This window comes from Durio zibethinus, chromosome 5, assembly GCF_047325235.1.
Source record: "Durio zibethinus cultivar Kanyao isolate XHJ-2024 chromosome 5, ASM4732523v1, whole genome shotgun sequence".
Taxonomy (NCBI): Eukaryota; Viridiplantae; Streptophyta; class Magnoliopsida; order Malvales; family Malvaceae; genus Durio; species Durio zibethinus.
In genome coordinates, this window is record NC_143166.1 from 29050888 (window position 1) to 29078695 (window position 27808).

Consider the following 27808-nt stretch of genomic DNA (forward strand, 5'->3'; position numbering starts at 1 on the left):
ATTTATACCAACAATTAAAAAAGTATATAAAAAAAGAAAAATATATATTAAGTTGTGCTTGATCCAACCCAACCCATTAAAGTGCAAGGTCAAGAGCAGCACGACCCATCATGATTTGGGCCACAAGTCATTTTAGCCCTTACCCGTAATAAATTTGGGCCCTTCATATTTAAACCGAACCGACCCAATATTAGAATAAGTCCGCAAATTTTGCCACCTCTATCAGACAGTCACATCCAACTATAACAGTGTTAAAAGCACCGACTATTTTTTACAAAGGAATATAGAGATTTCCCCTTGAAGCCCGCTCTTTTATCCCTGTTTCTTCCAAACCTTTGTCATCATCATTATTCTTTATTTCACCTTGGAGCGATAGCTTTGCCAGAGCCGAAAAACCCGAGGGATGTTAGCGGCGGCTACCACGAGCCGAACGGCTCGGCGGATGGGAGCCGAGGATGAGAAGCTAGTTTTCGAGACGACGGAAGGAATCGAGCCGATAACGAATTTCGATCAGATGGGGCTAAAAGACGATCTCCTCCGTGGAATCTACAATTACGGCTTCGAAAAGCCATCGGCCATCCAGCAGAGAGCCGTGATGCCGATAATCAACGGCCGCGACGTGATTGCGCAAGCCCAGTCTGGTACCGGCAAAACTTCCATGATTGCTCTCACCGTTTGCCAAGTGGTCGATACTGCTAGCAGAGAGTATGTTTTGATTTTAATTCTTTTACATGTTAACATTGGTTGTTTTTGTGTTGATTTGAATATGCTGCGATATCGATTTCGTGCATTTTTGGTGAAAGCCCTAATTCTTAGATACCAGATGGCTAAAACCCTAAATTTGAAATGCTTTATATAAAAAATTTAAAATCATATTGAAAATGGTAAATTTCGTTGGGTCCTTGAAGCTTCAAATCTCGATGGATTCCCTAATTTTTTTTTTAGGATTAATCGGCACTTTATTTTCTCTACTTTGAAGCATGAATTGTTGTTGCATCTGTTATTTCTTTATAATGTTACTGGTGTTATTTTAGGGTTCAAGCATTGATCTTGTCTCCCACGAGGGAACTGGCATCTCAAACGGAGAAAGTGATACGGACAATTGGTGATTTCATGAACATACAAGCACATGCATGTATTGGAGGCAAAAGTGTGGGTGAAGATATAAGAAAGCTAGAAAATGGAGTTCATGTAGTGTCGGGAACGCCTGGGAGAGTCTGTGATATGATCAAGAGGAGAACCCTTCGCACGAGGGCTATTAAAATATTGATTCTTGATGAATCTGATGAGATGTTGAGCAGAGGGTTCAAAGATCAAATTTATGATGTTTACAGACATCTTCCACCAGAGCTTCAGGTTCCTTTCTCACTATCTTGCCTTGTTTTTCAAGTTTGTCTTATTCTTTTCTCGTTATCTGAGTTTGTTTATATCGGTGAAATTGATTTTAAAATTAATGGATGTATTCTTGTAGGTTGTTTTGATATCTGCTACCCTCCCTCATGAAATCTTGGAAATGACAAGCAAATTTATGACTGATCCTATAAGGATCCTCGTGAAGCGTGATGAGTTGACTCTGGAGGTAGCCAAGTGCTATCATGCTAAAGAGATTTTTACAACTTCTAATTTGGGATTTGATGCAAACTTTTGTTCTTTTTTTCATGATTACAGGGAATTAAGCAGTTTTTCGTTGCAGTTGAAAGAGAGGAGTGGAAGTTTGATACACTCTGTGATCTTTATGATACACTGACAATCACCCAAGCTGTTATTTTCTGCAATACAAAACGAAAGGTCTCTTCTGGAGTCTCATAGGCATTTTGCTTTTCAATATAGGAATAAAAACCTCTTTAACCATGTTCCTAAGTAATTATTTTATACAAGCTTTTGGATTTCATGCTGTGATCTTGAGGCTTGCCTTTGTATTTTCTGCTTTTGGAATAGGTTGATTGGCTAACTGAGAAAATGCGTAGCAATAACTTTACGGTATCATCAATGCATGGGGATATGCCTCAGAGGGAAAGAGATGCAATTATGGCTGAGTTTCGTGATGGTGCAACCCGTGTTCTTATTACAACAGATGTTTGGGCCAGGGGGCTTGATGTTCAACAGGCAAGTCCTCGGTGGCTTGTCATGTCTCCTTTCTTGAACTATTTTTAGTTAGTTTTTTTCTAGTCCGAGTGGATTTTTTAATCTTTTCTATAGTCTGATGCAAACAGAATAGTTGGGTCTTATTATCTCTGAGACCTGTTATATAGAATAGTGGTATTGGAACCTCAAGGCATGGATTTGCTTCCTGTGTGACGTGCACAAAATGCCTAGATGTTATTGTGACATAAGAATTATGAGCACATTATGCTCTTATATTTTTGTATTTAACATGCTTGCTTAATCCAAGGGAAAAAAGGTGGGGGAAAAGCATTAATTTTATGTCGCTTTAGAAGCCTTTTCTTTTTTCTATTCATATAACTAAATTTACTTTCTTGTTTCAGGTATCCCTGGTGATCAATTATGACCTTCCAAACAACCGAGAGCTATACATCCATAGGATTGGTCGTTCAGGTCGTTTTGGACGAAAGGTATTTCTTTTACTATGTAATTTGATTCTGTGATGAAGCTTGTGTTTTAAACTCAGTTTTCCTTTCTTTTATCTATTGCATATAATTTCCGAAGATTTTTAACATCCCATTCCCACTCCCACCCTCAATTTAGGGATGGATACTATATGATGAATAAAAATTGTAATTCATTTTAAGACCCAAATATTGTTTCATGCTTACAATAAACTGTCCTATATGTTCTTGATTCATCTTTGGATTCTTTTAATTTGAATAAATGGCCACATTCTGGGTGTTATATATATATGGTGAATCGTAATGTTGCTGTGCAGGGTGTTGCTATTAATTTTGTGAAAAGTGATGACATCAAGATTCTTAGAGATATAGAGCAGTATTATAGTACTCAGATTGATGAAATGCCAATGAATGTCGCGGATCTGATATAAGTATGCTTTCTGAGTGCTCGGATCAAATGCTATGGTTGAGCGTGATTCACAACGATGTGCAAATGACTTGTCTGTGCGGTTGTATTATGTCTTCTGTGTGATTGGTTTGTACACTACGTGGAGGTGGATTGATGCAAAACTGGAGGCTTGGGTGTCAAGAAGCAAACATCAGATTATGTGTCATTAACTATATAAAAACAATGTGATTTCCTTGCTTTGCTTCCCTGTTTTATGTGTAGTTGGATTGCCGAATTCCATAGTGTTGTTGTAGGAGGTCGTGAGGATTTGAAAGGTTTTGGAGTCTGACAAAACTTGCAGGAAGTTTTGTAAAGTTTTTTATTGAAAATAATTTAATCTAAAATAAGACTTGTGGATTTTGTTTTAACTAAAATCAATAAAGTAATTTGCCTCTTATGCTTTAAAGCGTGAAGAATCAAAGGTGACGTTTTAGCCCGTTAACAAGGATTTACGTTCCAAAGGAGAAGCATAGACTTCCGCCGTCAGACTCGCCATTTCATGCGCATAACAAAATGTTTATATCTTACAAAGTAAATGTAAACCACACAAGAAGTGGAGCCAAATCTCATCATTGGAATATATTTTCTAATATCAAAAGAGAACAAAAAATAAGGACAGAGGGTAACCCCAGCAAAATTAGAGCTAGAAATGGGGGAATTTTATTTGCATCCTCTTTGTATTTTATGCACTTTATTATTAAACATATTTCAAATTCAAATTCAAATTTTTTAATTTTACTAAATACACTCTACAATCTATTTTTGTATTTTCCCTTCTTACCCTTTCATTCTCTATTCTTCCCTTCAATAAAAGTCTTAAATTAATCAAACTAACCTTAAATTAACTTTTATTTTTTAGTTTTTCACTTATTAAAGGTAACATTTTTAGTTTTCTTTCCGATTAATTTAGTTAAAATGTGGTTGAAATTCATGTAGACATATGGCTTAGGGTTTATGGTAGAATTAGGTTGAATTCAAGCTTCTTGAAAATGTGTTTTCGAAGAGACTTGAAACCTTTTAAAATTTCATTCTTGAGAAATATCTGGTATTCTCGGGAATGAATTTCTGAAAAGCCTCAAGTCTTCTAAGAAATGAATATTCAAGAGACGTCAAGTATTCTCGAAAATAAGTGTCCGAGAAGACTAGTGCTTTCTCGAACATTCATTTTCAAGAATATTTAAGGCCTCTTAAACATCCATTTTTCGAAAAGGCTATATTACTTTCAAAAATCCATTTCCGAGAAGGCTACAACCTTCTCAGATATTCATTTTTTAAAATACTTGAGGCCTTTTAGAAACAAATTTTCGAGAAGATGTAAGGTCTCTCGAAAATTGATTTTTTAAAAAAATTTAAGGCTTTTCGGTGATTAATTTTTGAAAAGCTTAAAAATCCATTTTTTATTGTATAAATTTTATTCAATTTGTTCATGAATTAATATATTTTGTAAATTTATCTTTGAGTTAACAATTTTAATGAGTTGAGTTTTGTTACGGATATGGCTTATACTTGAGGTAGAGGTATTGGATCTGATGCTGGTTCGAGTCGAAGGCATTCAACTGCCTCCGAGAGGAGACGACGAGTAAGGGGGACGATGAGTCATAGTACGTTACGGTTGATGACATTCCTTAAGTAAAGCCTTCAACTTCCACCATAAATGAGCATCACGTGAAGTCTTTCCTAAAGGATCCAATTCATACCTCAATTATATCAAGTTTTGCTTTTCATGTTACATTCCAAATTTGGAATGACCAAGTAATCACTCGAACTATATAATAGAATCGTGTGAGTTTATGTATTTAGAGTTTGGTGGCTGGTTCTTGTTGTTAATGATATTGAATATGATGTTGATATTGAGGATGTTGTATTAATATTTTTGTTGTTGTTGTTGCTGTTGATGATATTGTGTATAATGTTGATATTGGGGATGTTGTATTAATATTTTTATTGTTTTTATTGTTATTGTTATAAGAGTAAGGTCGTTAAAGTCAATTAACCACGAGTTAAAGTTATACCATGGCATCTAAATAATACATTCAGCAGGATGCCTATGTGGTTTAGTTAGGGTTGTGCTCACTTATCGACTACATCTATCATACCATCAACGTAACAATAGTTTTCATTTTTATCGAGAAGTGGCAACTATAGATGAACACATTTCATATACCATTTGGTAATATGAGTATCATATTGGATAATGTGTTTGCCCTTCTCCACATACTAATCAGAGAGGCCCCGATTATAGTGCCTTATTTGTCGATGATGCACAAGGCGAACACATTATTATTGAGGTTGCTTGGAATTTTTTATGATGATGCTAGAATGAAGACCAAATCGGATAAAGGATCTACTATTCAATTATCTTAGTTGCATTATACCTTTAAACATGTCATTGATGCATCAATGATGAGGTGATTACATGTGCATTCCATTTTTTTCTACTATAGTTAGTAGAAAATATGTTATTTTGTGACAAGACTACTACAAAAGTCTCATTAGCATACTTACCCTTATTAAAGGACCTCACTGTCATTGGGAGGTATGCTTGGAAGACGGTTGACCTCACTTACTTGTATAGGCAACTTGGGATAACGAGTTAGGTAAATGTGCATCAGATTGCTAGATATTTGACACTTGTCTAGGTATGTATTTATAATTATTTAAAACATATTATAATGATTTGATTTATTTTTTATTGATCATATCTATGATTATCTAACTAAATATTATTTATATATTTAATGTAGAGGTGGATTTATGAGTACTTTCTGTTTTTGGGCCCAATCATCGATTCGACATACTTATATAATCTATTGCGTGCTTGACAATGAAAGGCTCATACTTATGTTGATACATTGCTCGCTTTACATGAGAGCTTAGATAGGTTGATAGTATCAAACATGTGCTGGGCCCCATACATCAATACATGGAAAGCACATCTATTATATGAAATTACCTTTTTCATTAGATGTATCAAGTGCGAGGTAATCGTAGAGCCATATCACCCGAATAGGGTTTTATGCCAGTTCGACTTTGTATAGACTATTCCACAGAGACCATTGCCCCTATCTCGTGCTTAACGAGGACCATTGTTCAACCAATACGATGTTATATATAGCTTCTTGGACCAGTATTGGAAACGATGGGATATGTACATTATGTCGGTTAAGCATCAAAGTCGAAGATGTCAAAGGTCAGAAAAGTGTTCATCAAACTACAATGCCTAGTTTACAGCTATTTCGCACTCTCAAATTCAAAATCCAAAGCATTGATCAAGATTCCAACCTCAGTTAGTTCATGTTACACATACGAGTGATTTAGTAAGTTATAAATTTTATCATTTAAAGGTTTTTTTATTAATTGGTTAATTTAAATTATATGATATCAATACTAATAATGTTATTAATATTTTTGTAATGAAGCTCAATGCCTTTATCTTTTATTGATCATATCTTGGCTGACGAATTTGGTCTAAGCATTGACTATTGAAGAAATGCTTTTATTTGAGTACGAGTTATATTAGACAAGTCTGAGCATCCTATTGCAGGCAATTGCAATCAATCTAGACTGGTATCAACTTCTACACCATCAATTCATACATTCAGACTGCCTAAACCATCGAAACCACTCATGCATGTTCCATCCACAGTCCCATCGACACTAGCACCTACGGAGACGATAGCAAAGCCCATTCCTAACCCGTTCATGCATGGTTTATCAGCACCTTTTAGTCCGTTTATTATCTATTCAATGTCAATTGGATAACATGTTCATAACCCTAAACCCCTAAAGTTAACTAATTGTCCAGTAGATAACATGTTCATAACATAATATAAAGCATAAACAAATATTAACAATAAACATTAATACAAAATGTTTATGATCAGTACAAAAAATAATCAATCAATATCTATTGTTTATTAAGTGGTCATATCAAAATTTGAACTAAACAATGACTTGAAATCCATAATGCGATGTACATATGAAATGTCCCACCCTCGAGTACAATTATACTGAATCTTACGTCAGTTGCATGCAATAAGAGGCATTGGTGCGAATGGCTTCAAAAACACCTAAGTTATCACAACTTTCTTTTCATGGCCAACTTACCCAACGCATCACATTTATTGAAGCGTTTGATGATTTGATCAACCTCAAATTGGATGGTTAACTCATCAAATATTGAATTATCTTTGCTCTTCATTAAATTTAATTTCTTTCAATGTAGATGCATTTCAAATAAAGAAATTGGACTTCCAATTCTTATATACTTTACAACTTTATGAGTACAAGGTAATCTATGCGTGCTTTTGATCACACAACTACAAGCATGTGTCTCAATTCCAAAATGATTAGTTCGTTTAACCTCTATCAATATTATATTCATTACACTCATAGTTGCCAAATCTTGCAACTCTTTGAACAATAAAGGCTTGATATTATGCTCTACATCAGTAACATTTCACTCAAATAAAGCCTTGATCTTTATACGTTGGAGCTTAATAAGTGCATTGACTATCTTCCATGATGACTCAAAATCTCTCTATGATGATCCAAGGTACCTTTTTAACTTCGAATGTGCACTCTCGGCCCTAAAAGAAATAATAAAGGTATATTAATGATTTGCTATGAAACATTAAAAATCATAAATAATATTATGAACATAAATCATAAATATTTGTTGTAACATTGTCAAAGTGCATTATTTTATCCGTCTAAGTTGCAATAAATCTGTCTTTATATTTTGCCAACCACTGCTCTGTCACATACTTTAATGCACTTGGATAAGTTTGACCATCAATTTCTAATGAGCATAGATGCCTTTCATACTCATCATAGGTAAATGAATACATCAGTACACTCTAACTGGACATGAATGCCTCATATTTCTCTTTTTGTTCAAAAAATTTCTTACAATTCACAAGCATATTTGTATTGATAAACAATCTACAAAGAAGATTGATCGAACTCAGAAACATTACTTCTATGGCATTAATCAATGCCAACTCTTTATTAGTAACAATGACAGTAAAAAATTTACTAACAGGCATAAACTCTTTTAACTTATCCAATGCCTAAATGTAATTCTCGAAACACTCATCTTCCATGTATATAAATGCAATAGAAAATGTTATCTCAGTGGAAGTCATACCAATAATTTCAAATAATAACATATGGTACATGTTTGTTTTATAAGTGCAATTCATAATTAAGACTGATAGAAAGGCTTGTAATAACTTTATACCAGTAGGATGAGCCCAGAACAAGTCTTTCACACAGTCGTTTGACTCATCATACCTATGCCACTCTAGGTATTTACAATTTCTCAACTTCTTCACCAGTTATTGCATTTGTGATTTACCAGCTTTCTCAACATATTTGTGTTTTTTACGTTCATTGTATATTGTTTTTATAGTACTGACATTCTTGTCATCATATTATTTTAATTTGAACAATATGTTTCTGGGTCTAACCATACTGTTTGACATATCAACAATTAATCTTTTTTTTTAAATTAATCAACCCGCATATGAATTTCCCTCTAATTGTTGTGCTGGTAGGTGATTTAGAGTTCCACATACTACTTTCACGCCCAATTCATCATCCATTGCCAACTTAATCTCATGTAACTAAAATAGGCAACCATTCTTATTCGTTTCCATTCTTTTACATTTTATTTCTTCTACATTGCCCTTATTCTTAAACTGTCTGTATTTTTCACTTCGTTCACATGCTAATTTTATTCTAGATTTTTTTGGGCCTCCCATCTTACATTGTTTAATCACTATCATGAATTTTTTATCTTTTCCAACACACCTAGCCCATGAAATCAAAACTTTTTTACTACAAAACACCTACAAAATATTTTTAACTTATTAGTGTATACAAACTAACATTCTATGTTTATATACCTTCCGATAACACTAAATCTCAAAACAATCTTACCTATTCCGTAGTAAATGAATTGGTGCAATTATATCTAGTATCTAAATTGTGTGGTGATTGATCTCACTTTATCAGTGCATTTTCCAAATTAATCTACATATCACACAATATGTTTAAAAAGTATTATTAAAAGAAATATAAAGATTAAAAATATATTATTGAAAGAAATATAAAGATAGCAAAAAATTATATTATATTCTCGAAATTATATTTTCGAGACAACATAAATCTCAAAAATGAATTTTCGAGAATTACAATGTATTCTTAAAAACATATTTTCGAGAGTTATGAAGTATTTTCAAAAATGAAATTCTAATAATACAAAATAATTCTCGAAAATGGATCTCTGACAATTATATTGTATTTTCAAAAATTTATTTCTAAGAATTATACTATATTCTCATAAACATATTTTTTAGAATTACATTGTATTTCCAAAAATTTATTTCTAAAAATACATCATAATTCTTGAAAAATATGTTTCCAAGAATACATTATAATTCTTAAAAATGAATTTATGAGAATTACAAAATTTCAAATTCGACTCTATACCTTGTCAAGCTCTTTTCCCCCGTTGTTGTTTCTCATTTATGAATTCACTCCTACATGGTTTGTAGGGTTTAATTAAGGTTGGGTTTTAGTTTTAAAGATTAAGGTTTAGTGTGTAAGAAATAGGGATTAAAAAAGAAAAAGGAAGAAACATGGAAGAAGAAAAAAGGATGGGTGTATAAGATATTACAGGTATTTTTGTCTTTTCCTAAAGCCTAAATTTGGTATTTAATATGTGGATATTTTTGAAAGAAAATTTATGGGATATATCAAGAATTTCTTGTGGTGTATTTAGAATACCTCATAAAAATAACTGAACTTGACAATTTCACACGGTATGGTGATATAATACTAAAACAATATAAAAAAAAATCGTATGTGTTTTAAAAGTGTTTTGTGTTTATTTATATCGACACAAATTTAGATACAACACAATTCGTATCTTATACTTATTGACACGTCTAAACATATTTTATTTAAACATGTCATACGAATATACGTTTAATACTTGACATGACATGAAAACACATTTAACATATTTTTTATACTTATTTTAATTTAATATAAAATATAAAAATATTATTCTAATTTTTAATCTTTTAATTATATTATCTACTTAGCTATTCAATATACTATATAAAGATTATTTTAAACATTTAATTATGATTCTCATTTAATAATTATTGTAAAATTATTTTTTATATTAATAATATAAATACAATATAAATAACAATATTAGAAAGATACATTATTCATTTATTATTTAATTTTTAGTAATTCATCATTTTGGATTTTGAACTAAAAGCTAATATAGTTATGTATATATATGTTAAATGCATATTAAATGGGTATAAAAATTTTTTATACTTTTTAAATATGCAAGTATTTTTATATTAATGATGTTTATATTACATATATATAAATCTTAACACATTAAATATATATCATATTGAATAGTTTTTGAATTATTATTATTTTTTGAATAGGGTTAAATACATATTTGGCCCATAAACTTTGTAAATTTTGTTACATTACTACCTAAAAAATTTTTATGACATTGGTACTTAAACTTTCAAATCTTATTATATTAATATCTCTGGTAACATTGTTAGTCAATTTTATTGATATAACATAAATATCCAATAAGATGTTAATACTTGTTTGAAAAATCTAATTAGCATTACATCATCAATGTCACGTCAAATTTTAAAAAAAAAAAAATTTAAATTTTAAAAAATTCTAAAAAATATAAAAATTCTGAAAAAATTCTAAAAATTTTAAAAATTTCTAAAATTTTTTTATAAACATCAAACAAATTTATAAACCTATAAAAATTCAAAATAATTTAAAATTTTAAAAAACTATAAAAAAAATTGAAATTTTTTTTTTTAAATTCCAAAAACTTTGTAAAATTTTTTTTAATATGCAAAATTTCTTTACAACTTCATAAGAAGTTTAAAAAATTCTAAAAAAATTTGAAACAATTCTAAAAAATTATAAAATTTACTGAAAAATTATAAAAAAAATTAAAATTTATGAAAAATTAAAAATATGAAATATTTTTGTAAATTATAAAAATTATCATAAATAAGAAAATTTTAAAATTTTAGAAAATTTTTTAAAAACTCAAATAAATTAAAATTTATAAAAATTAAATTTTCTTAAAGTTTAAAAAAAAATACAAAAACTTTAAAAAATGAAAATAAGAAAAAATATAAAAACTTTTAACATTTTTTGATAAATTAAAACTTTTTAAGTTTCCTTAATTCTTTTTGAATTTTTTAGAGTTTTTTTTTTATTTTTTAAAAATTTTTAAATTTTTTTATATTTATCATTTAAAAAATTTAAAAGTTTTTTAATTTTTTCACAAGTTTTTAAATTTTAAAATAAAATTTGAAATTATTTTAGAATTTTTAGAATTTTTGAAAAATTGTTATACTTTTTAAAAAATTTTCATAATTTTTTTATTATTTTTAAAAGTTTTGAATTTTTTTAAAATTTTTATAGAATTGTTTATATTTTTTATTTGAATTTTTTAAAATTTTTTGAATTTTCAAAAAAAAAATAAAATTATCTTAAAATTTTTAGATTTTTAGAGAATTTTTTACAATTTCTTTAAATTTTTATAAGTTTTTTGGAATTGTTTTAATTTTTTTTTTTAATTTTTTAAAAATATGATATAAGCATAACATGGCAATAATGACATGGTACTAAGTAAAATTTTTTGACACTTGTCAACATCATATCAACATCTTATTAGATGTTTATACTATGTCAACGAAGTTAACTAACAGCATTAGTTAAAAATACCAATGTGATAACAATTTAAAAATTCAAGTAAAATTTTTTAAATACTAATATAACCAAAATTATAAAATTCAGAAATCAAATATATATTTAACCCTTTTGAATACACTAAATTAGTAAGTTGGTATGCCTTAAATTGGATATGATATTTGATGATACATTGTATCTGCTATCTACTAAATATTAACTTGGATATTTATGAATTATTTTGATATTTTAAATATATACATAATATGGAGTATGCAATGGATTAAAGACGTTACTTTTTTATGTAAGTTGCTGAACATCACTTACGAATGTTGGACTTGAATTTGATTTAATATAATTTACGATATATAAAACAATAAATGTGTAATAAAACGTAGGCTACTGACTATTGCTTATCATTTAAGGTCTTTAAGAATTTAGTATTTAATCTTATTTGACTAATACCTAATTATAACTTTTGTAAATAATGATAGATGGTTTATAATTATTTATTATTTTAATTATATTTTTATATATATATATATATCCTTATTAATAATATTTATTTGTGTATATCAATATTATTTGTATTTATTTATATCATATTTAAATGAATTAATCGTATTTCATGTCTAATGATAAAAATAATGATAAAAATTATTAAAATACGAATACAACATGAATTTTTAAAATATATTTAAATTTTAAATATAAATACAATATATTTATTATATATATTATATATGATATAGTTAATTTATGTAACATATATAATTAATTATATCATAAATCACATATATAATAAATATATCATATTTATATTTAATATTTAAATATATTTTAAAAATTCGTATCGTATTTATGTTTTAATAATTTTTATGATTAGACACGAGATTCGATAAAAACATGAATGGATGGATCTAGATATAAGAGATAAAATCTAGGCAGTTCACGGCATAAAAAAGAAAGCCACTCTCCCGATTTCGAGACTCAAGTGACCCAACCAAAATCAAGAGCATTTACTAAATCCTGTTGTCTCACATCATTGATGCGTGAGATGAGAAGATAACGGAACCAAATAATTGGAAAAAAAAAAAAAAGTTAAAAAGAAGAAAAGAGGAAAATCAAAATTTACATACAGGGAGGAAAAACTTCGACACATGTATTTACAGGACAGTGTTAATATGAAGGGCTTTGAGCAACGAAGTAGCCATTTGTTTAACCAACACTTGGCCTCCAGAACGGTGCCCATCCCTGCGTTCCTCAATTAGATTCTGAAGCTTCCGTGGTAAATCATTCTCCACAATTAATTGTTTTGGTCGTGGGTGGTGCTCATAAACAGCCTGCCAAAACAAAAATTACAGTGACCTATCCACGATAAACCTCCTTTTAAAGCATCACTGATCAACAAGTTATGAACCACCCATGACTACATTTTAACTCCAATGAATTTCTATTAAAAGATGCTAGTGAGTGAATTGGTCTCCACTCTCCACAGTTAACGTCTCTTTCAACTAAGTGCTTAAGTTAATATACTAATTTGATTAAAATGTGATAGCCCCCGAAGGTTTTATAGAGCATGATACTCATAGGTCTTAAACAATCCCTGCTCTCCACCTCTCTCTGCATTTAAAAAACTACCCCTATTTTCTAACTTTTTTAAAATAAATTTTTATGTTTTTATAATACACCCTCACACAGTGAATACAAATTTTTCATAAAGAAATTCCTATATTTTCCCAGTCACATGGCATACTAACAATAGAGTAGATCTAACATACATGACATAAATTTCCCACCAAACAGTTTCTCACACTTAAATGACGAACATCACAAAACATGTTTGTTTCTTGACTTAAGAAATGGCCAAAGCAGTCTGCAAGGAGTCCCTTAAAGCAGGTATCAGGAAAAATGACAATCTTAATGGACCTAGTGAAACAAGTTTATATTCAAGGATCTGGAATAAGTCAAACAATTTGTAAACAAAACAAAAAGTACACACATTCTGACAAGGGAAAGGATCGTACTGACCTTAATTAATTTAAGTAGATTAAGACGAGCAATGGCATCCTGATGATCCAACCTTGCAATCAGCAGTGGGGTCAAACCATTAATAGCTAATGTTGTGTTTATTCGGGATGATTTCCTGCATTCCAGAAATAAATAGGGACAATTTAGCAAATTCAATATCAGGAACCAAATTTTCCATATAAGCCAGTCTGTCTTTTTTTTTATTTTTCGGCCAAAGAAAGGAAATATGCCAGTCTCTTTTAACGTCTAAAGAAAGAAGAGCAAAAGAAAAGAGAGAAAGAAGGTGGACATCTACTAAAAAATTAAGCATAACCAACTGATATGCAACCATGTAAGTATAAAACCAATTTAAACAGTGAATGGGTGAGCATGTTGCCATTTAGGTCCTTAGCCATCTGTAAGCTAATCAATCAATATATTGCCATCTTCTATAAAAAATAGGAAATAACCAAAGCATGAGTGTAGTTTCTCCTACGTGATAATTTTCAAGAATGGCTCCAATATGTGGACAAAGTGTTGCTCTGGACAACATTGGAAAAACTTCACCAATCTTTGAACTGCATCATTCTTCAGCAAAGCTTGCTCCACCTTGCGGTTGTCATTGTCATGAGCCAAGCAAACAGCAATTGAATCTAATGCTGTCACTGACCATACCTCATCATCAAGCAAGCTCAAGTACACATCCAATCCACCATGGGCCCTCAACTGTTCTCTTGAATTACGTGATGCATGAGCCATGTCACACAGTAGCGGCAATGCATGTGGTTTTAAAGGAGAATCTGACATGACAAAATTCATCAAGTGTGGAATGATTCCGTTTTCTGCCGCTTGTTCCTGTCTCCTCTTATTTATCTTGCACAAGTTGAACAGTGCATAGAGGACCTTCATATAAGAAAATATGATGAAAAATTATCAGAATAATGACACTGGCACTTAGGCAAAGAGCAAGAATCAACTCAACTTAATAAGAATCATAATTGGATAAGAGAACTTTAGACAGAAATTTTCATTTGTGATTTAAAGCTGGCAATATACACACTGCAAATTACCGGACAGAAGAGAAGGAAAAGGAAAATAAATAATAATATAGTGAATAGACTAATCAAAAGCAAAAAGCTGAAGCTTGTATGGCATAATACCCTCAGAGCTCAATACACAGCTCCCTAAAGCTAATTTACAGTATTTTACCCCACATAATGGAAGGAAAATTTTGGTCTTCCAAAAAATATAAAATTTAAGAAAAGCAGGAAAATAATATAATTAATAACAAAAATGGTATACATGTGGATGTTTGGGTTGCAAGAGGGTGGTGGATGGAGAAAAATCCATGTCTCATGAGGGAGGAAAAAGGACTAGAATTTGCAAAGTAACAAGAAACTAGTAGTTCAAAAGCGGAGAGCAGTTGTTGATTCTTTAGCTTATCAATTTTTAATTTGCTTGTAATTATGAACTCTACCGATGATCAAATAGTAAGAAGATAAGCTATCACATGAGTTGACAAGACTCTTCAAACACTAGGTGGGTGACATCATATTATCTATAGAAGTCAATCTAATAAATCCAGGAAATAACTACCGAAAACATAGAGGGAAGTTTAATTAGACAAAGTTATGAAATTGGCACAAGTCAGATAAAAACAAGGTGCACCAAAACATAAAATAAATGTGAAGTCTCAGATAATCACATTTGATAACTTAATCAGACTACGACATATCAAATTTGCTAGTAAATGCATCATTAGGCATAATGATCAAATATACTAAGGCAAACCTCGTGATGTATTTGAGAAACAAGAGGTCCATCTTTGAGTTCTAGATTTGGGATCAAATACTTAATTGCATCTGCTCGCTGAAGATTCTCTAAGCAGTTTGGATCGGTGGACAAATAATTAATACACTTCAGTATCTAAGAAAAAGATAATGAGCAGTGAGTCCAAAGCATAAAAGAAGATTAAACAATCTGAAACTTAAAATTGAAAGCCAAAATATCTTAGGTACCTTTAAAAGAATCGGCAGCTCCGTGCGATTGAACATCTGGAAAAGACGGTTAAGCAAGCTTTGGCTACACATATAGGACTTAACAGTTGTATCTGCTTGAGCAAACTCAAGAAGTAGGTCCGCCACCTTTTCCAGGTACTCCCTAGCAACATCCGCATTCATTGTTGATACCATGTTGGATAGTAACCCTGATGATGTCGCGCTTCCTGGTCTAGCATTTAAAACACCTGAGCCAGATAATACACCTGATGCTGTCAGAGAAGCTATACCAGATGTGGATGCTGCTCCTTCATTAAATGCCAGTTGTCCAACTTTCTTACTCACTGTTTTATTTGAAATTCTAGGTGTAGAATCAACAATTCCGTTTTCTCTTCCACGGCCAGAGACCTCTGAAACCATAAAGAAACTACCAGCCATGAATAAAAGTCCATTAATTGTGTCTTAATTAATAAGAAGCTCAGTGGAAATGCCATAAGTATCATTTAAAGGTGGCATAAATTTAAAATTTTTACGTTTAGGAATTTTCAGCATAAGCATCTTTCAAGGATTCACCAATTCCTAATTGTATGTGATTATGGGAAGATATGGTCTCAACCATTTACGGATTTTAATATCTACATAGAGCAATGAATAGTAGATCAATCAATCATGAGTGAATACCTGCAAATTCAGCCATCAAGAAATCTAGTTCACCATTGGTTTTCCTGTCATTAGCATGTAGCAAAGGCAGTATGCTTTCATGTCTCTCCAATCCTGGCAGGTGGCGTACATACTCCAATTGACCAGAGAAATGTCTAGAAGGTGGTTCCTTCTCCAATAAGCTAAGCAGAGGCCGTACTTGCTCTGCCTGGGTAGTTGTTGAAGTGGGAAATCCATTTGACACACTTTCTATTAATTTGGGAGGTCTGTCCATAGATGTCCTGTTCACAGAGTTACTTATCTTCTGCTGTCTGAGGTCAATATCAGATCTAACAGGCTCAAGATTCCATCGATCCAAGTTTTCACGCTCTTTAGAAATAGCTGAAGATTCCCTGGCAGCTATATTTGCAACTTTTTCCAGGGACGTCAGATCTGCCAATTTAGAACCGACTGAAACATCTGATGCCGCATTGCTAGATTGAGGTCTGTCACTGTCAATAGCAAGATAACGGGAATCCAGCAGATTGGTATCTGACCTCTGAGAATGTGAAGTTGAAGCCCGTGAAGGTTCTTGTGCTATAGCTGGAAAGGAATGCTCAGTTATTCCATGCCTGACTTTAAGGACATCAGGTTGATCAGTTGGAGAGAGTGGAGTCTCAGTCTGAGAAAACAGAGAATGACTGGAATCTAATGGACCAGAATATTGCCGTTGAGCTGAACCCTCTATCGAAAATCCACCCCCAACAGATATGGTAGCAAGTCGAGTTGCCTCATTTAAACTATACAGAGTATTAATAAGTCTCAGCAATATCCCATTCTTAGCAGCTATCTTGCAGAAATCATTCCTTGGGGTTGATCGCTGAAGCTTGAAGACCTGCCACATGCCATCAATAGCTAGATGAACCATTTCCCTGTGTAAGAGGAGGCTAATGAGCATTTTTCAAGTATAGAAAGCAAAATACATAGAAACATTTAAAACATAATATTCCAAAATGAAAAGGGGTAGAAGAATCAAAAAGGGGAGAGTGCATCAATAAGTTGACAATAATAATTTTGATCACTTGGTTTTAGAGCTTTCCAAAATAGAATACTGTCATCTGTCTTGCATTAAAATGCATATAAACTATAATAGCATCCAAAAACACACACATACACAAACCTGTACTTTGCATAATCAGCCTCTAAAAAGCCAACCAAAACAGGTATTCCACGGCAAGTTATGAACATCTGCAAAGTCAAGGAGCTATAAAGAAGGAATCAACAAGGTCAGTACAATCCTTTTCTATCAATTAAAAGTGATATTAAGCAATGAGGGGAGAACTCAAAACCTTGACTGACAAAGCTGCTGTAAGAAACAAGCTGCTTCCATCCGAATTTCCCGAGGACGATCGGGCCCCGCAAAACTTATTACCAAAGGGATCTATAATAAAACTTTAAGTGAATAAAACTGCTTAAATACTACAACATAATCACTCTCCCTCCCCTTTCTCATTTCAGTTTAAAAGGCCTATCCAAGAAGTAACACAAACACACAAATAAATATACATACAGATGAAAACTTTTATTCACATGAGCTACAACAAAAGGTTTTAAATACTAAGGGTTTTAAATACTATGGTGATGCGTCATTAAGAGATCTGTTTAGTTTGACTTTCTCCACCAACTCCTAAGGTGTTCTCATGGTAATAGCTCATTAGTGTGAAACAAGGATGCTGCACGTGCATGGGAATTGGCAAAATTATGAAAGTGCCAGGACACTATGTTATCCATGATGGGGAAAAAAACAAAATAAAAAGAACACCCTGTTAGGTTCCACAATCTGTTAAGTAATTATGCAATAATTGAACGCCTTGCCCACTGTTCTATATGTGAATAAATAAAACTAAAATAACCATAGCACTTACGAAGCCCACAAGACAAGCATTCTGCTGGAAATCAGTGTTGTCTTTTACAATCTGATTAATAAGTTGAAGCACAGAACATATAACCTGCAATTGCGGTAAATATTAACAGTGTCAGTTAGTCTTCACCAAGCTAATAACCAAGTTGAAAACAATCTAAAAACTTTCTCTTTTACCCCTTTTCCATCTAGGAAGAGGGAGGGTTTTTTTCTCTTTTTTTTTTTTTTTTTTGGCAGGGGGAGGGGGAGGAAGAGAGCATCATAAGTCATAATTGACATACACAAGTTCTTGGGGCATCAAGCAAATCCATTAGAGGCAGCAGACCATGCTGGGTAACAAAGACAATTTTTTGTTCAGGGCGCTGGTGGAAGATCGTTATGAGTTTCTGACACGCAGTCACAATTGCATCCTCTGATTCCTCTGGTCTTAGTGAGCCAACTAACCTGCTAAACTCAACAGCCTATAGTGGAAAAACTAAATAAGATTTTTAATTTCTCCGCTGCCAGAAACAACAATAACATAAGGAAGATTCAAAATAAATAATTCAACGGAAAGAAATTTGAAACATACAGATGGAGAGCACAGCGACAATCAGACAAGTGTTGGGAAGAAATGCAAATTCATTATTTTATTTACTTAATAACATGTCTTTGTCATTATGATATCCGAAATATACATTCAGTCATAAGTCCTAAAGAAAAAAATACTCCTAAAATAATCTCTTTAGCATTCACACAGCTGAGGAGTATCTGCAATTGGCAACTTATAATAGGATTGATGAGATGTACAAGCAACCTGATGAAGATTCCCATTACTTGAGATGCTACCCTCCATGAGACAGGCAATTAAACAAAATTACATGGCAAAGAAGAAAAGGAGAAGAACCTAGGATCCACAAAAAGAGATGGCATTATAATTTCTAATTTTCAATACAAATATCTTAAAATTTGAATTTACTACATTGATTCGCACAAAAAGATTTACTAGATTGAACTTAACAGCAAAAGATATAGGTGACATCCATTTACAATGGATGATTAAGATCAAGCAGAACAAAATTTAAGACTCAAACAACTTAACCATCACTTCAGAATAAAAGGAAGTAAAAAATTTAATGCTTAGTACTTCGAAGATGGAATATGAAGGTAGGTTCAGAGACATAAATTGGGACAAATGCCAGGTTAAAATCATAATAGCAACTGACAAGGTAGAACTTCAATCCTATTGCTGTCAGAAAATTTGAAACTTCAACTATCCATACAGATAAAATTGCAAAAATTCTAACCACTAGCTGCAAATGCTGAGCAGTCGGTAGCATAAAAGTTACTTTAAACTTATTAGAATCAGGTTGCCCAGCTGTAGTGAGCATCCAAAAAGAGATATGCAAGAAAACCTCAACATACTCATAGAGTGCACACAACCAAAAGAGAAGTTATATAAGAGGTTCCATTACAATAAAAGAAATCAAGGCCACTTCGGGAAAGTAATGAAAGGAACCTGTAGGGGAAATAGGTTTTCAGTGGGTAATTTCTCTTCAAAAACCTGGCCACAAGAATAACATAAACAAGAGAAAACATCATTAAGTTCATGTCTGACAGCAGCAAATATACATAGTACCCCAAACATGCCAAAAGACAGATAATTTAACATACCAAACCATCAATGTCAGTTACGTCATCCTTCAAAACATCCATCATTAAGCGAAGCAGGTTACCACCACCATTTGACTGCCCCATTTCCTCTTCCATTTGTTTCTTAGCAATTGCTTCCCTTAATTTTTTAGCTAGGTCATTTTTTCCAGCATCAGGCACAGTAGTTTGGTTCACATTCGATGTAGATGCAGAAGTTGAAGCTTCAGCTGCTCTTTCCTCCAGGTTTTTATCCAATGGATGAAACAAGTCATCCAAGGAAGCATCTCCAGGAGGGTCACTAAATCTACTTAGCTCATTCCCAGTTGAGATCACAGAAGCTTTTGCAGCCTTCAGAAGTGGGATTCAAATTGTAAGATTCCACTTTTACTTTCCTCAAGAAACCAAAAAGGAAGGTGAGAAAGATGAATGGCTAAATTATGACAAGCTGTGTGCATAGAATAGATAGAGCATTTACAAATAGAAATCATAGATAATTAATATCTCAATCCAGAATTTTGAGGACCAGTAATAAACATTCTTTATAGGAAAAACAAAGGACGAGGATACAGAATACCCCACATTATAACCATTATTGTAAATTCGATCTGAAAAACAATGTGAAATCCGGCAAAGATAATGAATGCATCTGCGGCTGATTAATTCCATAAACATCTTTAAAATCTAAAACAGCTTATTTGTTCTTTGACCAAACCATATGAGGGAAGAAGATATTTCATTGAGATAACTAGTTCATGATGTCATATAAACCAAGATTAGTTCTTTCAACCAATACAAGTGCACAAGTATGCACCTAAGCATCCACATGGAGACATAAATGGAAATGTTAGAGAAATGCATCAGACAAATTTTGAAGGTAAATAAATCTAAATCTAATTAATCTAACAAATTAACATTTTCAGAAACTGGCACCATTTCATGAAGCATTACCTTTTGCAGACTGGCATCCTGAGTTACAGGTACAAAGCCAAATGGTTTATTCTCGATATCAATTGAACTCCCTTTGCCTCCATGTCTTTTTCTTGTATGTATACTTCTTGATTCAGGAAATCCAACAGCACCATTCATCATAACTTCATCTTGATGTGATATCTCATGAAGCTGAGGATGGGCAGCCATTACATTCTTAACAGATAGTCCACCAGAACTACTCTGTAAGGATGATTTCTCATGAATGGCTAAGGTTGGGACTTGATCTGATAGTAGATCATCATCTAAATCATTTATTCTTTCTTCAAGATTATTATCAGCAGAATGATCATGATCATACTTGCCTCGATCGGTCACCTCTGCTGATAATAGCTCTTTCCTGGAGCTCTGACAATCAAAAAGATTAGAAGTCAGTAACGAGATAAAATTAGCATCCTCTTTCATGTCTATTAGAAAAACTAATCATTAGTCTTCAAAAAACTTAAATTCAATTTACTAATATTCTTTAATAAATTATTCATCTCTTGTAGCTTTCAACTTTAGCCAAGGCTTCCTAGCCAAAAAGGTTCAGGTTGAGAAAGTTCTCACAGTTTCAGATGCCTGCATTTTCTCCACAGGAAGGCTCTCTCCCGCACTCTGATTATCTACACTAGAGCTTTCAGCATCGGCTGCAACATCTTCTGATATGTTTCTGCCAAAGGAATGTTAAACAACCGGGATGTAAGCCATCATGAGATAACATAGGAGTAAATATGACACAAATAAAATAGTTTAATAGTATTTAGTTGTCAATCCTGCAAAGCAGTAAAATAGCTGCCAGCTGAAATACAGAAGTTAAAACTATCTCAGAAAATGAAAAGATAGGAAGAAATGTTCCAAATAATTAGATAAAATTGAAGAAGTGTTAAACTCCAGAATTTTTCAATCTATATTTTTTATATAAAACAAGATGTAGAACTCAAAATAAAGCACATTTATCTATATATGGACAATATAATTGAACCCATCAACCAAGGTATTGTTTGCGTGATTAAAATTTAAAAAAAAAAAGAAGAAGCTGTAGATATCTTGTAAAACAAAATACTAAGCAAACAAATAGTTGTGAAAATAATGTAGACTAAAATCAATCAAAACTTTGATTACTTGAACAGATTAGTGATTGTAGGAGTCTAGGTGATAAGCATGACCACATAGCACATAAATTCATGAATGCTACCAAAATTCCAACAAGACAACTCCCAAAACACATTAAACACAACATATTGTACTATATACCTAATGGTTCCACTATGACGCAGAGAAGACTGCAAAGCACGTCTGCAATTCCGTATCCAAGGGTGAGAAAGCAGTGTTTTTGCATCAGGCCTCTGTCTGGCATCCTGAAAATTCAATGAAGCATCATCTAACAATTAACAAATTATCAATGACTTAAAAGGGGTCAAGTCTGAGACCACTATTTGAACTCAGCAACCATCATAACATTGGAGGACAACCAATTGAACTCCAGTAGTCATCTTATAAATTAGGGACCAAGATTGAAGGCCATATATTCTTTTGACCTCATGGTCGTCAATTAACCTATCAAATTTATCATGATATTCTATTTTCCTTCCATGTTATTTTCATTTCATCTTGAGGGTGGCTTCCATTACACAAAGATTTTACAGCTAATAAAACTATGTTTGCTTATTCTAGAACTTCAAGGAGTTACTTTTCTTTTTTCCTTCTTCTTTTTGCTTATTAGAAAATGCAACAAAAAAAGAGAGATTGAACAAAAGAATCACATAAATCACTATTATGGAGAACAAAGATGAATATCTGGTTGCTTTTTGGTCTTCATAGATTCCAAAGTTATAAGATCAACACAAGTCTCATTCCCACTAATACAGATCTTTCCTTGCCAATAACTAAGAATAATAAACTTTTGATAAGATCAAGCGATAATTAAAATACAAAATTGGGACTTCATTTATCTTCCACCTCACCTTCTTAAAGCACTGGCGCAGAAAGTCAGTAATGTCTGGAGATAAGCTATCAGGTATTGGCGGATGCTCATCCTGAGGTGAATATATATATATATATATATATATAAAGAAAAAGAAAAGCAGTTTAAGACATGAAAAAAGATGCACTTGTTAAAGCATTCTTCAGCAGTAAAAATAATATGAGAATATGGAATGATTTAATCAACAGGGAGGGCATACAAAGGTAGAAAGAAATGCAGAAACTCAGACAAGAAGTATTTAATCTTATGCTTATAAACTGACAAAGTATTGGAGAAAACAATGTCAGATAAACCTGCACGATTCGAAAGAGAGCTGGCATTGGCTGCAGATCATAGTACGGAGGCACACATGTAAGTAGTTCAATCACAGTACAGCCAACACTCCAAATGTCAGAAGCAGCACAAACCCCTGACATTTCAATCACCTGAAAAATAATTAAACCTCCAAGTAAGGATCCAACATATACCTCAAGTACCACACATGAAAGCTTGGAGAAACAACTTTGTCAATACAGCCGCACTCCAATGATCAATTGGAACCAAAGAAGTACCTCTGGGGCCATCCAATATGGTGTTCCAACAACAGAGTGTGTGTTAACATCAGCCTCAGTTAGTTTGGTCGCAACACCAAAATCAGCAAGTTTTACAAGACCCTGAAAAGGGAAATTAAGTCGAGGATAAGTTGGGAACAAACCAAGAGAATCCATACACCCTAAAGACACATCCATCAAAACTAACTTGGAAATGAAGTTATGAAGAAAAAATAACAATGAATCTGCACAAATAAGCTAGGACACTGAAGTTTGAGGTAATAAATATGACCCAAAATTCAGCAGCCCACAGGTGTTCCACTCTAGGAACTTTAGCACTTCAACTTCACTTATGTTAGCAGATTTCTCACCACATAAGTAGCCAAAGTACAAGGAAAGCTATGAATGAAGAGGACCATATTCAATTACCCCAATGGCCCCATAAATAAGTAGGTCATATGGTATTGTAACTTCAAGATCTCTACCGCTGTGATCAAATTTATAGCAAGAGGATCACTAAAAATAGCTGACCCGTAATAGTAATAGGACTCTCCAAGGATGAGAGAAAAGAGAAATAATTAGGTTACCTCTTTAGTTGTCAAAATATTTGCACCCTTAATATCCCGATGTATAACACCCTGTTCATGTAGATAAACCAAGCCTTCCAAAACCTGTTTAACAAGTAATTAGCATATACAAATGATACTTTAATAGGGAAATGAAGCAATAAATTGCAGAAACACAAACATACCTGAGCAATATAAACAGCCACCAATGATTCTGGAAAAGGCCCAAATTTATTTGGCTTGATAATGTTTGCAAGTGAACCATTCTCCACATACCTGTAAAAATGTAAAGTAATAACTACAAGTTTCTAACAGTTCAGAGAACACTGCAATCACAATGTAAGATTTCTTACTCAAGAATTATATGCAGGTGAGTCTTTGTCTTCGATGATCCAAGATACTTCACAATGTTTTTATGGTTCAAATTCTAAAGAGAAGTTCAAATGTTAATTAGCATCAATAAGATACTGACAACGCAACTTGTTACTATAGCTAATCCAACCAGAAGCAGACAATGACTACCATGAAGATGACCAGTAAACAACAAATAATGGACAAGGGAAAATTAAAAGGGATTGGTAGCTGCAACACAGCCAACAGGCAGTAAGACATCTTCAGTGCACATACGGAGAACTCGTGCATCAAATGTGAAAGGGAGAATTTTGATGTAGCATTAGAACAAGAGAAAGGTTCAAAAAGCATCAAAATTGACAAGAAAAAAGAAAAATCAGTTGAAGGAGGGAGGTACCTTCAATAAATCAATCTCTTGCTGCAATGTTAACCCATTTCACCAACCAAGCATATGCCAAAGAAAAAGGCAACCTGTCAGCCAAGCTAACACAACAGAAACTGGAAATAATAAATGCATGCTTCGAAGATAACATTCCTATGGACCAAACATGAATATATAAATATTTATTTCCTTTTTACATGTTTATAACCTAATTTTTTTAAAAATGTTACACATATATGTTAAATACACCATAATGACGGGCTGGAGTGATAAAAGCCCTTGGAATAAAAAGCAGCAGGTTTCATAGGAACAAATGCAATTTTAATGAAATACACAAAACATTTACATATTCTCTACAAGCGTTTGATAAGTGTTCAGAAGATGTTCAAAGACTAAAATCCATTCTCCCTATTGTTTGCAAACTATGGATTTCTGTAATAAAATGCAACTGAGGTCCCATAAGCAAGTCCCTGAAAGCAGTCCAGACAAATAAAACTCAAATACTGCAATTCTTAAGTAGCTTTGATACAAAACATGTTGCTTATAAATATAAGTCAACTATTACATATCCAGAAGATAGAATTACTGATGAGAAGAGAACTGAGCTTGCTTCCCTCAAATGAAAATTACTAAAAAAAAAAAATTAATAAAAACCAAGAAACATGTCAACCAACAAAAAGAGTACCCCCCTCAAACAATCTTTCATCCATCATAACGCCATGAAAACATGGTATAATCTAAAACAAAAATCAGAAATTGTGAAAATGATCGAACCCAACTATTCTTTAACTATACGGAACATAAAGGCCCTATCTAGCAGGCCATCATAATGAAACCCAATATCAAATTTAGAAACTATAAAGCGAAAAAAGAAATATAAAATCAAACCATTATGATATTGAGATCCTCCTGTGCTATATTCTCCAAAGATACTTGTTTAATTGCAACAAAGTCTCCATTCTCCAAATCCAAACCTTTATAAACACGTCCATATGCACCTTTTCCGATTTCATCTCCAAGCATCTATACAAAAACAGCAGACAATATATAAATTTCAAGTTATCTTTCATTTTCTCAGGGGTATGCTATAATTCTATAATAAATAATTAAAACAGAAAAAGGGAAGAAAAATGGTCAGGGTAAGAAACTTAAATTCAATTTTAAAAAAGATTTAAAAGGAAAAAAAAAAAAAGAAGGTAAAGGAAAATTTAAAGTGTGTAATACTTTTCACTTTCTTTCCTCCATTTTCTCATCAACCAACTGAAATTGAATTTGCATCAACTAATCAAACCAGAGAAATATTAAAAATATATATTCCATTTTTTTCTTTTTTTCTGCAAAATGAGAATTGAGAGCAACATTTGACGAACAAAACCTTGACATTTTCTTTTTCTTTTTCATTTTCATTTTTTTCCTTTCATTCCCTTAATTTTATAACCGACAAACGTCATTAACATGATAAGAAAGAGATGAAAATGAAAAGAAGGAATAAAAAAAGTACAAATTCCAGGAAAAATAGATCGAATTAAGGAAATTGACTTACGTATTTGTTGTCGAGAGTTTTGGATTTGTGGAAAGCGGAAGAAGCTGCTTGGCGAGACATTGCTTCCCTTTTGTGTTCTTCTTCTTCCTCCTCCTCTTTGTTTTTTTTTTTTTGAAAATGAGGAACAAAAGCGATCGGTCGCTCTTAAAAAAAACCCTAGAAGAAGAAATGCTCCATCTTTTGACGACAAAATTTAGGGTTTAGAATCGCAGGAATCCAGCGACGAGGCCAGAGATCCTGCTTGGAGACCCCAAAAAAAAAAAAAAGGAAAATGAAAGAAAGGAGCCTAGGAAAGAGAAGGGAGGCCCCAATGGAAGACTAAAACTATTGATGTTGTGTCGTACTGATAGAAAGAAAGTGAAAGAATTATCCGACTAAAGGCTGATTAAGTTGGCCATACGCAGACTTGGGTGTGAGTGTGACCTTTTTGAGGAGGATGCCTCTGCCATTTTTTAATTTATATATAGATGTTTCCACCATCTCGGGAATAAAAATGAGCTACCCCTTCTAAATAACAGAGTATTCAAACCACGTTGCCAAATTTTTTATGCACCTCAAAATTTTTTAAAAAATATTTATATATCAAATATTAATGTTAACTTTTTTTTTAGTTTTAAAGGAAGAGAAGAGACTTAATTTGAAATCAAACTTTTATGTTAACCTTTCATAAATTATAAAAATACTCCCATATTCTTATACATTCCGTGCACTTTCTTTTTCTTTCCTTTTTTTTTTTCTTATTCTTCTTTCATCCTTATTTTTTACACATTAAATCTTAAATCTTTAAAATTAAAATTAAATTTTTGAAATTTTTGTTAAATCATGTAAATTGTATAAGAATAAATTTTGAAATAAGAAACAACAATAGGGAGAGGCTCGACGAGGTCATGAAATCTCACCTCGTCATCATTGATTTTTTATGTTTTCATAAATTCATTTTTGAAAAAATAAAATAATTTTTTAAAATGAATTTCAGAATAGTATTGAATATTTTTGAAAAATCATTTTCAAAACTTATTTTATATTTTTGAAAATATATTTATGAGAATACAATATAATCTCAAAAATTCATTTTTAAAAATACACTATAATTTTTTACAATATGTATATTTCTTTTAATAAAACTTTTTAACATATTGTGATATATAGATAAATTTGAAAATTACACTAATAGAGTGTGATCAATCACCAAATAATTTAGATATTAAATATGATTGAAAAAATTCATTTATTACCAAAAATATATTCGATTTAGTATTATTGGAAGACATAGATGCATAGAATATTAGTTTTTATAGACTTAATAAGTTAAAAATGTTGTACAGATATTTTGTAACAGAGAAGTTTTTATTTCATGGGTTAGACATATCAAAAAATATTGACATTTTGTGATTATGATTAAAAATTCTGAGAAGGAAAGCTCGAGAAAACCTAGAATAAGATTGACATATGAACAAAGAAAAAAATATAGGCAACTAAAGAATAAGGGTACTGTAGAAGAAA

The 27808-nt window shown here is 32.0% G+C and overlaps 2 protein-coding genes across 5 annotated transcripts; one reads left to right on the forward strand and one right to left on the reverse strand.

The window, feature by feature from the left end:
• The first annotated feature begins 299 nt into the window (after window positions 1-299).
• LOC111282168 (eukaryotic initiation factor 4A-3-like) lies at window positions 300-3397 on the forward strand. Its single transcript, XM_022870150.2, has 7 exons — window positions 300-705; window positions 1035-1356; window positions 1472-1579; window positions 1669-1788; window positions 1939-2106; window positions 2487-2573; window positions 2885-3397. Exons 1-7 carry the CDS (start codon window positions 404-406, stop codon window positions 2996-2998), a joined length of 1221 nt encoding a protein of 406 aa, XP_022725885.1. The 5' UTR covers window positions 300-403; the 3' UTR covers window positions 2999-3397.
• Window positions 3398-12708: 9311 nt separating this feature from the next.
• Window positions 12709-26593, reverse strand: LOC111283125 (MAP3K epsilon protein kinase 1-like). 4 transcript variants are annotated; one of them, XM_022871540.2, is made up of 25 exons: window positions 26306-26593; window positions 25651-25785; window positions 24778-24798; window positions 24383-24456; window positions 24215-24305; window positions 24051-24134; window positions 23485-23586; window positions 23227-23358; window positions 22914-22985; window positions 22204-22307; window positions 21517-21619; window positions 21273-21315; window positions 20929-21194; window positions 20002-20328; window positions 19847-19891; window positions 18630-18809; window positions 18353-18436; window positions 17777-17868; window positions 17608-17691; window positions 16470-17359; window positions 15810-16198; window positions 15583-15717; window positions 14288-14694; window positions 13813-13927; window positions 12709-13124 (listed from the first exon to the last, which is right to left on the reverse strand). In XM_022871540.2, exons 1-25 carry the CDS (start codon window positions 26363-26365, stop codon window positions 12948-12950), a joined length of 4212 nt encoding a protein of 1403 aa, XP_022727275.2. In that variant the 5' UTR covers window positions 26366-26593; the 3' UTR covers window positions 12709-12947. The 4 variants fall into 4 exon arrangements, with proteins under 4 accessions (XP_022727275.2, XP_089617096.1, XP_022727274.2 ...); XM_089760970.1 differs by having other exon boundaries at window positions 20929-21315; window positions 22204-22299; XM_022871539.2 differs by having other exon boundaries at window positions 20929-21315.
• Between the last annotated feature and the right edge of the window lie 1215 nt (window positions 26594-27808).

Coding starts and splice junctions, on each gene's coding strand:
- LOC111282168 (XM_022870150.2), top strand. CDS start 404: ATGTTAGCGGCGGCTACCACGAGCCGAACGGCTCGGCGGATGGGAGCC. Junction 1,580..1,668: donor GTGATGAGTTGACTCTGGAG/GTAGCCAAGTGC, acceptor TCATGATTACAG/GGAATTAAGCAGTTTTTCGT. Junction 2,574..2,884: donor CAGGTCGTTTTGGACGAAAG/GTATTTCTTTTA, acceptor GTTGCTGTGCAG/GGTGTTGCTATTAATTTTGT.
- LOC111283125 (XM_022871539.2), bottom strand. CDS start 26,365: ATGTCTCGCCAAGCAGCTTCTTCCGCTTTCCACAAATCCAAAACTCTC. Junction 23,359..23,484: donor CATATTGGATGGCCCCAGAG/GTACTTCTTTGG, acceptor ATTATTTTTCAG/GTGATTGAAATGTCAGGGGT. Junction 17,360..17,607: donor GCTGATTATGCAAAGTACAG/GTTTGTGTATGT, acceptor CCTCTTACACAG/GGAAATGGTTCATCTAGCTA.